The following is a 14878-nucleotide window of genomic DNA, read 5'->3' on the forward strand; positions in this document are numbered from 1 at the left end:
TTTCAGGGTAAGAAGCTATGAAGCTGAAACTGCACAAGCAGGTAGCAGAGATCCCAGCTCTGTCCACAAACTCCATCTGCAAAACTCCTCTGTTTGCGCTGGTGTATGTTCGTAACAAGAGATCTTGCTGGTTAAACCCGGAGCGGAGGATGCTGTTGACAGGGTTATAATCTGTGCAAGGCTATGATGGAATTGAGAAGCATCACATTCATGAACAGCAAAACTGGGCATTCTGGGTACTGCCTCATCTGTGCAACACAAAGGAATTACGTATAACTTAGATTGCAGAAGCAGCTGGGATTGGGTCCCTGTTGTGCCAGGTGCTTCTTCAACACGCAAAATATAGCCCCTTCCCCTGAGAGTTAACCAGTTTCTGATGTCTACACTACAGACCTTACCTTACAGCTGTGCTGCTGCTGTAAGGTCGTCCGTGCAGCCACTCTGTGCCGGCGGGAGAGAGCTCTCCTGCCAGCATAATTAAACCACCCCCAACGAGCGGTGGCGGTGGCTATGTCAGCAGGAGAGCGTCTCCTGCTGACATAGCACTGTCCTCACCCATGCTTTTGTCGATGAAACTTTTGTCAGTCAGGGGTGTGTGGTTTTTCACACCTCTGACCAACAGAAGTTTTACTGACTAAAGTGATAGTGTAGACAAAGCCTTAGAAGTTGTGGATTATAGATCAAGATGTAGACAGGCTCCAATATTTGTTTTAGGGCTTGTCCTTCACATGCTCTTGAGCCTAAGGGAGCCATTTATGATACTAATGAAACCGATCTAGTGTGCTCATGATATTTCATATCCTGGCTAGTGGGTGCCACAAGCACCGATTTCATATTTTCACCATATAATTTCGCCCCAAGGCATTAAAACCTGTCACCTAAACACAGATGCAAGCACCAGGACTTCTAGCAGTTTTACAGCCTGCCCCAGTCCACTGTCTTCAGCTTTATTCAGCCACCCACAGAACCTAGATACAGAGCCCTGTGTGTGATGCTGAAATCTGACATGGAAGAAGTTTCTAAGCAATCACTTGTAGTGGATTAGTTTTTCCAAGTGGAGTTTAGAAGCCCTGAAAAGGTGTCCCCACTGCTCTGAGCTGAATTCAGCAGGGGGGAGAGCAGCGCGGGGGTTGTAATGAAGAACGGCTCCAGGATATTGTGAACCTACATGTTGTGATGCCTTTACTCCTAGGTGCAGACAACACTTTATATTATCATGAAATGTAAACTGGATTGTCAAGTGAAAACAGAAGCTGAATTCTTTCCAGAGAATGCCCAATCTGTGCGTGTGCCAGCCAAGATGGAAAATGAATACACTGTCTCTGTACAGGCTCCTGGTAGGTAGAACTTCTCCCGCTGGGAATTAAACTGTTGCAGATGGGAACAATCTAGAGGTTGGAACACAAAAAGCTAGAGGCAGGGAAATCACAAACTTCTACTTCCTCCCAGCTCTGTGTCTTAGTGTGGGATTGGTAGAGTCCCTTGTCCCCTGTGCGTTTGTGTCCCCAATCAGTAAGGTCAGGATTGTAACGCTTTCCCTCCTCATTGGGAGTTTTGAAGAACAGTTATCGCTTGTAAAGCACATGGAAGCTGAATGAACCTATAGAAGTGCAAAATATTATCACCGCCACCAGGGCATCAGAAAAAGATTGATGCCAGAAATGGCATTCTTTGTACGGAATGGCTTCAAAGGACACCGCTGGATAGTATAGGCACAAAATATAACTACTAGGAAAGTTTGACATTTAAGCAGTTTTTGTTAGCACTCTTTATGTTGGGAATTTAAATATCCCTCAAAAGGGTAAAAAACACAAATGCAACAGTGCTTGCCAAACCCATGGGACACTGGATATCGAAAGTGAAACTTGCTGGATGAAAAATGAGATCCACTTTAATTTAGGCTTAAACAGTTTATTTTAGCCTTGATTATGTACGTTTTAAGACAATGCTATTGTCACCTAAGAATTACATATACACACAAAAACAGATAAGGCAAGAAAATAAATGATCATGTTACCTTCCTTGGGGCCAGAGTGATTTTTAAAATCTCTGGTCTCTGCTATGTTCAACTCTTCTTCCTCTGTGTCTTCTCCACTTTTTTATGGTTAGTCTCTATCTTTTATTCCCTGTTCCTTAACTTTGTGCAGACTCAGTTTACCAAGTTACCTAATCTGTGTCCTTATCTAGTCTAAACCACTAATTTTTCATATGTAAATCACAATAACTAACTTCAAATAATACATTTGTGCTTATCCTGCTAAAACTTACTTTTCTCTGTCTGGTTTCCAACACATCTATTCTCTGCTTTCAACCCCACTGACTCCATCCAGTTGTTCTTGTCTTACAGTAGTTGTTTATTCTTCTTACTGGTATGATTTTGTGGTTTTGGGTTTTTACACATTAGCTTGTCTTGCTGGGAGAGAGAGGGTGTGCACCGGATTTACTCCAAAGCTACCAGCTCCCTCCTCTTCACCTTGCTGTCTGCATAGGCCAATAATTTTACTGATAAGATACGCAAACCACTTTTCTTATCAGCACAATCTGAACTGCTGCATCCCCCGAAACACATACAAAAAGCAAACAGATCTTTCTATTGCCTACCAGTAATATATATAATCATTATGTAATATATATTTGTGGTACATACACCTCTACCTCGATATAACGCTACCCGATACAACACGAATTCGGATATAATGCGGTAAAGCAGTGCTCCGGGAGGGGAGGGGGTCAGGGCTGCGCATTCCGGTAGATCAAAGCAAGTTCAATATAACGCGGTTTCACCTATAATGCGGTAAGATTTTTTGGCTCCCGAGGACAGCGTTATATCGAGGTAGAGGTGTAATTCGTTACACAAGTCTCTAACAAACTGATTAGTGTAGCTTGCTCTTTAATTCATGCAAACCCGTTTATTCGTTCTGGGTTTGTAAAACAACCAAACTGAAAATTACAAACCTAAACTTAGATTTTTGGCCCAAAGTTTAGCAGTGGGGTTTCCGAGGCATCTTATAAATTTGTGGTAGCTTCCATATAGTGTTAGTTAATCCACATTCATTTTGATTTCTTGAATCAAGTGGCTCTATTGCTTCATTTGAGAAAAGGTCATAATTAGAATTGGGCAAAATTTTTCATCTGAAAGTTTTTTCACCACAAAATGCAAATTCATGTTGACCAAAACATTTTGTGAATTCATGTCAAAGTCATGAATGGTTTTGGTTGAAAAATAAAAATCTTAATTCCCCCCCCCAAAAAAAAGTCAGGGGGGAGGGATAGTTTAGTGGTTTGAGCATTGGCCTGCTAAAGCCAGGGTTGTAAGTTCAATCCTTGAGGGGGGCCACTTAGGGATCTGGGGCAAAATCAGTACTTGGTCCTGCTAGTGAAGGCAGGGGGCTGGACTCAATGACCTTTCAGGGTCCCTTCCAGCTCCATGAGGTAGATAGGAATTAAAGATGAATCTTTAATTAAAGATTATGTCACGTGATGAAATCTCCAGGAATACATCCAACCAAAATTGGCAACCCTACTGACACATGCCAGATTCACCCACAAATTGAAAAGCTTATGCTGATGGAGTGGAGTGAAACCCCTCCTAATGTCAGTGCTTCTTTTGGGTGCTCACGCTCATTGCCTGTTCTTACTGAGGATTGTTTTCCTTTCCTTTGAAAGACTTAACATCTGGAGCAGCATCTCTGCGGCTATATTCAGGTGACTTGATGGTGGGGGAAGCGAACATCAGCTATTACACTGACATGGAAGAGATCGGCAACTTGTTGGCCAATGCAGCTAATCCAGTGGAGTTCATGTGCCAGGTAATGACAATGGAAAAAAAGGCAACTTTTGAAATCAGCCCTTTCTGGGGCAGGAGGTGAGCAAAAAAGATTTCCAAAGCGCTCAGAAGGAAAGAGCTTGCTGGAAGGATAGAAATGTAATCTAATTGTCTTATCGCAGTCAATATTAATTAGGCCTAATGTTTCCCATCTGCAGAAATCAGAGTGTGCTCTCTCCTTTTTGAGGAGCTATGGTAACTCCTAGATCTATTGGCAGCCCAAGGAAAATGCAGTAATTTAACCCCCCAGTTTAGAGTTTGTTAACTTGAGAAACTGGGTTTTACAGAAACTGGAATAAGTCTTCAGGAAATAACAAATCATTTGGAAAACTAAACATAAACGCCTTGTGCAACATGCGAAACTGACCAGGCTAGTTGAGCGTATCGCAAAAAGTGAAGTAACTCCTTCATTTTTCGCTCCTGTTTCAAGAAACGACTTACAGTAATCTTTGCATTCCAGGCTCACTCACTGTGCTTTAGAACCTGCATACTCAGTCACTGAGAATAGTAGCAACTGATCATGTAGCTAAATACAGTATCATGAATATGCATCAGGAAGCAGTTAAAATTGCACGTACGACCTTAACTTCGGCCCTTCTGGTCTTTGAGTGTTTAGCATTCTCTTCTCTTGACTTAGTTTTTTGTTTTTAACCTACTTTATACATCCAAACTGAATTGAATGTCTGGCCTGAAAATGCCCACAAGATTAAATTACCTTTCACTTGTGTTCAGGCCTTTAAAATAGTACCATATAACATAGAAGCTCTGGACAAACTGTTGACTGAGTCATTGAAGAACAACATTCCTGCAAGTGGCTTGCACCTGTTTGGAATCAACCAGCTGGAGGAAGAAGATATGACAACAAGTAAGTGTTTAAAAAACGTCCTTGTTACAACTCTCTGCCTGTAATCAATGGCTGTAAAATGAGTCGCCTGCAGCACCATGTAAAATGGAACTACAGGGTTTTAACACATAAAGAATGGAGGAAAGAACCATTACCTTGGCAGGCCTGGGGCAGTATGGACAATAATCTATGGCCAAGATTTTCAAAAGTGCCTAGTGATGTTGGGCACCCAACATGAGCCATCTTTAAAAGAAAATTGAGCCCCTGCTCTCTGAAAATGAGCTCCCTTTCAAGGTGCTAAACTGGGTGCTGTTGTATTAATTTAGATGGAATAAAGGGGCCCAAAGAGACAAAGGCATTAACATAACCCAGTCACTGTCCAACATTAAACAAGGTTTGGGGTTTGGTATCTAGAGACCTCAGCAATGCAAAAAACCAACAACCCCGCATTAAACTCTTTATTGAAAGATACAGAAAAGAATGAAAAACAGTTAATAGTATTTGAAACGTAGGGTATTAGACACGGCTTTCATTTTAACAACATCCCTTGTTCCCTTTCCTTTTAGCTGGAGAGAGTTTTTAGAAGGACACCCCTTTCCCCCCCTTCCCCCCCGCAGTCTTTTAGTTGGTATTTGGTAATAACTGTTCTTTTGGGGGTGAAAGAAAAGAAATGAGTTAAGCTGGACTGGAGCTGTCATTGTTACTGGGCTTGTTAAAGTCTGATCCCATTTCTTAGAAGACAAGTCGAGATAAACACAGACACCAGGGGAGAGGAAAGAGCAGCAAAGAGAGCAAATGCAGCTTCTCTCTGATGTTGACTCTCACTTGCAGCCCCGCTCTTGGAAAAACACAAGCAAAGCACACGGTCTGATCAGCCACAGCGAGACTGGCAAACTTGTTCCAGCACTGGGCTGTCTAGGGCGTAGCCTTTAGCTGCCTTTCTGGTGACAGGCTTACAGCAGTGTTGGAAAATATACAGTCTTGGCTGACTAAGCTGGACTGTTCTTAGACAAAAGGAAAAAGGAGATGGGAAAGAGAAGAGGTAAGGCAAGGAAGGAAAAGACCACACCAGTGGGGTGGGGGGCGAGAGACAGTCTTGCATCCCTGGTGGGTGGTTGGCATTCAGATGGAGCTGGTAGGGGGTGATGGCATCTGGATCCCTCTCTCTGGCCCAGTCTGGTCATGCATCCCTCAAGCTTAGGACAAAACAGATCCCAGTATGTTGGAGGTGGCAGCCATGATGGTGAAACTTGCTCCAGTAGCCAATTTTTCTCCCCAAAGTCTCTTAATGACCCCAAAAGGGAGTGTCGGGTGCAATAGCCCATCCCCTCATTATTTTCTCCCTCAGTTAGGCCTAATATCCAACATACCCATTTTGGTTTATTCATTTTTGGTCCTCATTCCCTCTTGTTTACCAGGCATGTTCTTAACACAGTCCTTGAATTGTATCAAGAGGCCTTTATGTTTGGACTAATTCATTCTTCTGTCTCCTTTTTGTACCTTTTCCCATCAACATTGGTTATTCTAGGTGATTGTGACAGCTTATGCACTTTCACTTCCTTGTTCCCCTTGAGCTCACAATTAGAGTAAATTGGGAGGCCCAGGGCCCGAAATCACTTGTCACTCCTGAAAGTCTTGGCCAACGGTTTTTGTAAAAGTAATGAGTGCAGTGAAGACCACCTTGACCATGTGCCTTAGGACCTGCCTGGGCAGCGCTTACAGCCTCAGCAATGAGACACAGCAATGTCTCTGAAAACAGGCCCAGTTTGATAGTGGGTGATTTGATTGTAAATGCCTGAGTCAGAGCAGCCTTTCCAGGTATGGTACCTTGTTGTTGTGGTCAGAGTGCTGCCGAATTCCCCAGGATTAGCACATGGCTTTTGGGGATCTTGGCCAGTACCCCAGGACCCCTTTTTTGGCAGTATTTTCCCCTATCCTCTTCTGTATTGCCTGCCTTTGTGTTTACTCTCCTGATCCTCACTTTGCTGACACACAGCCGGGGTTGGCTGAACAATGCTGCTCCTTGAATATTCAGAAAGAGCCCCTGTAAACCAGGCAGCTCCCTTTTCCCCCATGCCAGATCAGATGGAGCCTTCCTCAGCCTCTGTCCTGGGCAGTGCCTGACATGGGCTGTGCACATCTGCTTCACCAGTATTCATGAGCAAAGCATGCTCCTTGGCATGGAACCAGCAAATGCACGGGCACTCTGGGAGGCGCGTTTACAAACTTTGCTCAGGTTGAAATTAGCCACGTGCTTCTTCACCATGATGTCATGTGTCTGCCACTGTTTAGTGAGAATGTGCCTTGTTCGTTGCTAACTCTGCCATCTAGTTTCTTGAGGGTTCACTACCCCGCCCCCAACACCTGATGTGCTCCCCTACCTCATGTTGCTGATGCATTCACCAGAGAACAGCTTTTCCCATTTTCACTCTCTTCTCCCTGCCCTTCCAGCTGATCTAGAGATGGGGCCAAATGCAGTGCCAGCGGTGCCCCAGTGTGCCAGGCAGGTGTGCCCTCCTGCAGCATTTTTCATGAGAAGATCTAAGTGTCTTTGAAGCTGAGGTTTTCATGGCTAAGTTGCAGCTTTGAAATGCCTTAAGGGATTTGGATGCTAAACTCCCAGGAAAACCAATGGGAACTGGGCATCCAAATGTCCTAGATAGCTCTGGCTGGCTCAGCCCTACAAGCCGAGCTCCGCTCCATTCTGACATGGTGGAGCTCTTCCAGGGCTATTTAATGTGCTGCTTTTGTGTGCCTCCCCCTTTACCAGCCGCTGCATTCATCACCCACTGGGTGTGTTGATGCCAGAGAGGAGCTTGATTTCTAAAAGCCTTTGTTCTCTCAGATCAGAGGGACGAAGAGCTGCCGACGCTACTTCACTTTGCTGCAAAATATGGTCTGAAGAACCTCACAGCCCTGCTGCTTACTTGCCCAGGAGCCCTGCAAGCCTACAGCGTAGCCAACAAGTATGGGTACTACCCAAACAACATTGCCGAAAACCATGGCTTTAAGGACCTGCGGCAGTTCATTGATGAATACGTGGTAAGAGGGAGCAAGGTGCTGCCAGAGGGGGCTGTAGGGCTTGCACTTTGCACAGTGAAAGCTGCCCCAGATTGCTCTCCATCAGGCTGGTAACCTGTCACTGAGGACGGTGCTGCGCACTGGGATGGCAAGCAGTGGAGGAGGGTGGAGAGGAAATTGGCATACCATGACTCCTCTTGCTGTAAGGTGGGGCTGGCACCTGGGTGCGGCATGGGAGACTGGGGAAGATGGGTAGAGGGCTCTCAGAGAGGAGCAGAAGAGATAGAAACAGAGTATGCACTTCTGGTCCCCTTCACTCACCACCCTCGGGACCAGCATGCTGCTACGGATGCGTCCATGGCATCCGACCCTTGGTGTAAAGCCCCTGAGATAAACCCTAATGCTGCCAAAGCTGCAGCCCTTCCATCCTTTTCTGTCCAGCGAAGTGCCGCGGCACCGACTCAGAGTGTGCTGGGATGCTGGGGCCCCAGAACTCTCTCTGATTGCCTACACTTCAAAGTCTTTGCACATTGTCACTTCAAAGCAGCAGGAAAAGAAGCTGAGGGGAAGTGCTCTGAAAGTGACAAGCACTTTGCAAGCACAAGGGTGACGCCTTGGGTTTAGATCTCTGTGCAGAAGGCCTTGCACTTGTTAGCTTGGGGGTTACATGTTCAAAAGTGGAGAGACTTAATGAGACAATGGAGGGGGATGTTCGCCCTGCCCGGTAGGGGGGAAGCCCTGTTTTGAAGATTTGGGTGCTACTTAGGTCTTGTGATGGTTTTCTGTGCAAAGGCAAGTGACAGACTAAAATGGACTGTGCAGGCTCCTGATGGGAAGCTACTAGCCAGGTTGTGTGGCCTTGCCCCAAAGTCAGTGGGGTTACAAGGCTGTGAATCTCCTCTCTTTCATTAAAACCTGTGTACTTCCGGAAGAAGTGCAGGAGGCTGAGAAAATCCAGCTGCCTCCAGCCCTATTCTTTGGTCAATACACCATGAGCGTCACAGGCCTGGCCTGGCCTATGCTAGCTGTTTCTCCCACGCCTGTTGTGGTGAGAGAGCTAGTCAGGCTTGAAATAGCAGCCCCAATGCGCTATCCGCCATGTCGCGTTTACTGTAAGCACAAGTCAGTGGTCTGCGTTAGTGCAGCCACTGGTGGGGGCGAGAGCCGGAGATGCTAACAACTAAAAAGGCACTGTAGCAATAGCTAGAGGAGACGAGGTGAGAAGGCTCCTTCCAGCTGTATGGCAGAGAGCTAGTGGCTGGGCCTGGAGCATAGTCGGTGCTGGGTTTGCGGGAGAGCAGCTGGGGAAGCGTTCTGCCTCACCAGCACAGGCCTTGTAAAGTTAGTGCTGCTCTCTAGTGCAGCAGCTGCACAAAGAATTCCATTGCCCTGAGAAACGAAAGTTGCTGGTATTACACGAGCGATGATCAGCTGTGAGGTTTCCTGTTGGTCTCTCGGAGGAGGCGGGCTGTGCACTCCCAGAACACGTTGCTTCATGTTCTAGTACAGCTGTCAAAAAAAGAGGAAACTAAATCCAGAGTGAAGCAGGGGCTGGCCCTTTCTTGCAATGCTTGGGGTGTGAGGAACTGTTTCTTCCACCCACATCTCCAGCTAAAGGCTCCAACGGCAGCTTCTGTTGAGCCATCTCCACCTTAGAATGAGTTTGGCATGTGTCCTGGCACTTCCAAGTGTGTGAGGCATGAGGCGGAGTTAGCAGAGGAGCAGCAACTGTTTAAAAGTTGTACTCGCTGGCCAGGGGTGTTCTCCTGTACCTGGAATAGCTGGCAAAGGCAAACACAGCATCTCCCCATATTACTAATACATTGCAGGGCTAGGCAGGGGAATCTGCAATCTCCATTCCATACAGTAGTGGCGGCAGCTGCTGGTTTTGGGGTCAAGCCAGGTCTCCTACTTTCCCATGTTGCCTCCTGTCTCAATGGCTGTTCTGCATCTGGGGGGATTGGGTTCTCTCTCCTGTCCCCCTCCTTATGCTGGATTTCTGCACCTGAACTTGCTCCTCCACTGAGCTACCCTCTTCAGCTCCACACAGGAGCCAGCTCAACAGCAGGTGGCCAGGGAGGACCTCATGTTGGTGCTAGTGTAACACCGACAGACCCCGGTCGTCAGCAGGCGGGATCGAACCTGGGACCTATGGAGCCTAGTGCATGAGCCTCTACCGCATGAGCTAAAAGCCAACTGCCTGTTAGCTAAGACTGTCGAGCAGACTCATTTAACTCTCTCTCTTTAAGTGGTCTCGGTGCCACTAGGTGGGACAGAAGACCCCCCCCCGGAGGTGTGTGGGTTACACTAGTGCTGCTAGAGACAGCTTGGGTGGCCTCTCAGAGACCTGGCTATCCATTGTAGCATAGACCCTGGATCTGTGCAGCTATAATGGGGACTAAGGTACATTCAGCCTTCGATGGGTTTACACTGGAAGGCTCTTTCCATAACAAGTGGGTGGCAGACTTATCCTGATATTGGCACTGATTTCCCAGAAGGGGAGACCTGCAGATGCAGTTGTGGGCTCAGAGGATGGATGTGTTGGTGAAATATACCAGATGGATGTCCCTGGAGACTTAAGTCCTCTGCTTGCTTATAGCATGGGCAGCAATTAAATCTGCTGACTCTGGACCCTGGATGGATGCAACTTTTAAAAACATTTTTCACATGCACTCAGTAAATCTGAACATGCTAATGCACTCCACTTCACACAGCAAGAGCAGCTTTATTTCCCAGATTCTCTCTTTACTGAGTCTTTTGCTTACACTCCTTCCTCCAGGAAACTGCTGATATGCTGAAGAGTCACATTAAGGAGGAGCTGATGCAGGGCGAGGAAGATGACTCTGTTTATGAGTCCATGGCTCACCTCTCCACCGACCTGCTGATGAAATGCTCCCTGAATCCTGGCTGTGATGATGAGCTCTATGAATCCATGGCCAACTTTGCCCCTGATGCCACAGACGATCTGTGTATGTATAGACTTTAAGTTGTGTGGAGTGTTGCAGGCCTTGTCAAACTAAATCTCTTATTATGTTAAGCCAAGTGTTTACACATAGCAGTTCCCTGACTGCATTTATAATGTGTTTTGATTGTAACATTTCATCTCTGTCTTTAGCAACACTAAAAGATGGTTGGGCTACTGTCAGCTTTGAGATAACAGGCATAAAAAGAAGTAACGCTTTCATCATTAGACTGCAGATCTTGCTCTGCATGAAAGGAGTATGTTAAAAAAGGCACCTCCTTTTTTAGTAGGAGTAGGACTGATCTCTAAAAGGAAGGACAAGGAACTTCAATCTGATGTAGAAGCTGAGAAGCCAATGTAGTGACTTGAGAGGAGGCGGGACAAGTTAAAAAGTGTGGGTTGCTACTGTTTAACTGCTTGTGAGAAAATCAGCTGTCAGGGGAGGGGAGGGTATTGGCACTTAAAAAATTCACTGCTTCAGGGAAAACGTCTCCTACTGAAACACTTCTGCGTATAGACAATATATCTTGGATTGCTCTCTCCTCCCCATATGAATATGAAGGACACTATAAAACAAGATCTGTGTTGCTTAGGGGTTCATTTGCCACTGCTGTTTATCCTTCACCTGAATTCATAATCCCGTCTTTGTGACGTCTCATTTGGTTGCTGTGGAGATGGTTATGTTGCTACAAAACCAGGTTGTTAGGATTTCAGGTGAAGAATAAGCAGCAGGAGCAATTGAATGCCTCAGCCACAAAGATCCTATTGTCCCTAGTACTTGCGTGAGGGCTGGGGAGCTGTGGCTAATGTGTGCTGTTTCAGAAGTAGTCTGTGTAGAATTGGTTTCTAGATGTTGGTTTGGATAGTTCTATGGAGAGTGGGTAGATCTCTGTTTAAGGTAAAGTGGTCAGGCCAAAAAAATTGGAGGAAAAACTAGTTGAGTTTAGTGGGTTGAAATGCCGAGACTCTCCAGAAACGCAGTAGGACTTACTCATTCTTTTGATGTAGGGTTTCCTATAACTTACTCTCTGAGACTTTTGAATTGGAATGTAGAATGCAGCTATGCTCCCAAAATGGCCTCATGAGATTCCATACTGTGTTCTCCGACTTCAGATCAAATGTGCTCAGCTGATGAGTAAAAGTGGGCTGATTGCCAGTCCTGCAAACTTGGGGTCTGAGTCAGGCTGCACTTCCTGAACCTTACCAGTAGCAAAGATTCTGTAGGCCCCAATGTGCTCTCGCGACATGTGCACAAGGCCAGTGACTTTGGTGGCTTTGCAGAGGTCTAAAAGACTAGAACGAAGTGATTCTCTTGGTGCACAAAAAGGAACTGAATCCAGTTTATGCTGCTGTATTGGCTCTGCAGGGTTGGCGGAAGTAAAGAACAAAAAGTTCTGTCACAAATGGGCATCTTGGCTCTGAATACACACAAGGAGCAGATCTGAACAAGAGGGTGACATCTTAAAAACTCTGCAGAACAGAGCTGTTCTTTAAATCTGAGGTTTGGTCTGTCTGCATGGACAAAGAGCCTCTAGCTCTTTCTGTAACAGTGTGTTTGCTCTTGTGTCCAGGGCTGTGCTGTGTTTTCTGTACTCCGCATGGCTATCGCTTTCTACCCCAGGGGCTGGTGGTGGTATAAAGAATAAATCTTTGAAGGCCTTACGGAGTCTTTACCTGGGAAAATTCTTAGGCCTAGATAGTTTTTGCCCCTATGTAACTGTATTGGTGTAGAGACGGATATAGCTCAACTGGTGGTGTAACTTAGTGTTGATGCAGTTATTTTAGCATACAGGTGTTTGACTGGTGTCTGAAATAAGCTATACTGATATCAAGACAAGCCCTTACTGAAAGTGGTGGGAGTATTGCCTGAGTTAGGACTGACTTAATGATTATAGACTTCAAGATTTGGCACCTAGTTAAAGCTCTGTGGAAATGAAAAACTACATAGAAAAGTGAAACATGATGTTTGTTGACACATTTCCTCCAGGTTGGAACTGATTTCTAGTATTTCCAATGGCTTCTCTGAACAAGGAACATACTAAGCCACAACCATATCAGTAACATGCCCACCTGGCAGGATTGGACCACAGTTCTTGCCACACACTTCGAGAACTGACCCGAGAAAGCCTGAAAGCACCAAGTGGTTACCTGGGTTAATGAGAAGCTATTTGAAATGTAATCAGTTTCAAAGCGTTAAAAATAGCTTCAGGTTTACACACTGGTACTGAGTCCCCCAGCCAGTCTCTAGTCTTGATCCCCTTAGTCTTTTCAATGCTTTTTTCTCTCTCTGTTGGCCTAGGGAAATGGATTCTGTGCAAGGAACACAGAGAATTTTTACTTTGTGGGTCTGACAATTTCTCTAACCATTCAGTTCCAGAAAGAGGTGTTACTTGTGCTAGGATTAGGACAGATTCAGACACTAGTGTGATGTCTAAGCTGATAGTGTCCCATGAAATTCAGTTTTAAGATGGGCCACACAACCATAGAGCTGGGAAAGAACTGTTCCTATACAGAACTCTGTGTCCCTGGCCCTGTCCAGTGCAGGGTTATTCCCTACAGCCACTTCCCCAGTGTTGTTCTAAATGCTCATAACCTACTTCCCTTCACAAACTAGCACACAGCCAAATAGCTCTTGCTGTTAAGAATATTTTTGATATTGAGCCTAAATTGTCCTTTGGTTAATTTCATCCCATTAATTGTAGGAATTCCCCCTTCAGTACAATTGTCCCTCTGATTAAACCTTACATTTGACCTTACAAGTATTTTAAACTTTCAAATATAAGGAAATTGCAGCAGGTTTGTTGGGTTGCAGGTAGATGCAGCCAAGAGGTATGAAGGGGGAGTTATCCTTTTCACCTCACTTCTGCATTGTGAACAAAGGGACCATTTTGTCTTAATCACTGTGAACTCTTTTCCTCCACCAACCTCTCCTGCTCAGTTCCAAACCCTGGATCTAGGAAATGTGGCCTTTTGAATGAGTCTGTGTGCCAGAGCTGTTCTCCCGACTTCCACCTCCTAACTCTTGGGGGTTGACTAATCTTTAACCAGTGGGTTCTTTTTGATCTAAGTACAGGGCAAACTTCGTGCCTGGAATCGAAGGTGCTTTTCCTAAGAAGATGCCAGAGGGTAGGGTCTGATGCACCTGATTAGCGAGTGCGTGTAGTGAAGCCTGCTGGAGGGAACAATGGAACAGTTTCCTTAAAGCGTGGAGCAGAACACATCCTATCATGCAGAAGTACCAGACAATGTCAAGGAACTGGCCAAAGTCCCCATGTCTGTAGTTTACCACTGTTCGGGTCTGTTTCTTACACTGCAGAAGGCTCCATGTATTAAGGCCTTAGCACATGCAGCTCAGTGACGACCGACTGGAGCGTGAAGGTGGAGATTTGATACGTTTTATTCCAGTCTCTGAACCAATAAGGAGAGCAATGATATACTTGTAGGAGGAAGCTATGGGGAACTTCTGCCCTCCTCCAAGGCTATGTGTTTCTTGAGTCTGTTCACTCTGTTCCCAGCCAGGGGAAGGCATTTACTTCCTCGGCTAGATAGTTCTGTGACCCACATTTTGACTTGCTAATTATGACACTTATTTTTGTTTGCAGCCAAGGGTGCTGGAACTAGGAGTGCTGGGGGTGTGGGAGCACCTCCTGGCTTGACGTGGTTTCCATCATAAACAGAGTTAACGGTTTGGTTCAATGGTTTTCAGCACCCCCACTGTACAAATTGTTTTAACGCTACTGTCTGCAGCCCTAAAGCCCCCTTTTCCCCCTCTAGCAATTACTCAAATAACACTCTGCCCCTCTCTAGGGCCTGGCATCCACTGACTTCAGTGCATTTAACAAACTGCAATCTTCCGGCCAGGAGCAGCCAAAGCACCCTGAAAGTGGGGGGACCACAGGCGCCCGAACTGTGGCCCCACCTCCATGTCACCCATCCCTCCTGAGATCCCACCCCTGCCCCTCCCCTTCCCCCAAGAACCTGCCCCTGCACCGCCTCTTCCCCCGAGGCTCCACCCACCACTCACTCCTTCCCGCACCATCCTCCTGTGGCTTGCCCTTACGTCCAGTAAAAAGTGGAGGGACCATGGCCCCCTGGTCCTTCTTGTTCTGGCACCCCTGCTTCCAGCCACCTGAGGAGCATTAACTCCATTTTAGATGGGTAAATAACCATGTCACTTTCCCTCTGTTGCTGTGTGCATGTGACCTTGGACAAAGGTCTGGGGCAC

General features: G+C 46.1%; 1 protein-coding gene across 7 annotated transcripts in view; it reads left to right on the forward strand.

The window, feature by feature from the left end:
- PIK3AP1 (phosphoinositide-3-kinase adaptor protein 1) overlaps positions 1–14878 on the forward strand; it is a 79238-nt gene that overhangs the window by 41019 nt on the left and 23341 nt on the right. For all 7 annotated transcript variants that reach the window (XM_024112563.3, XM_042850196.2, XM_005312075.4 and 4 more), the window contains 5 exons: positions 1193–1337; positions 3667–3809; positions 4559–4691; positions 7516–7712; positions 10471–10660. In XM_024112563.3, coding sequence (XP_023968331.1) covers positions 1193–1337; positions 3667–3809; positions 4559–4691; positions 7516–7712; positions 10471–10660 — 808 coding nt within the window. The remainder of the gene's footprint in view (positions 1–1192; positions 1338–3666; positions 3810–4558; positions 4692–7515; positions 7713–10470; positions 10661–14878) is intronic.

Source organism: Chrysemys picta, chromosome 7, assembly GCF_011386835.1.
Source record: "Chrysemys picta bellii isolate R12L10 chromosome 7, ASM1138683v2, whole genome shotgun sequence".
Classification (NCBI taxonomy): domain Eukaryota; kingdom Metazoa; phylum Chordata; order Testudines; family Emydidae; genus Chrysemys; species Chrysemys picta.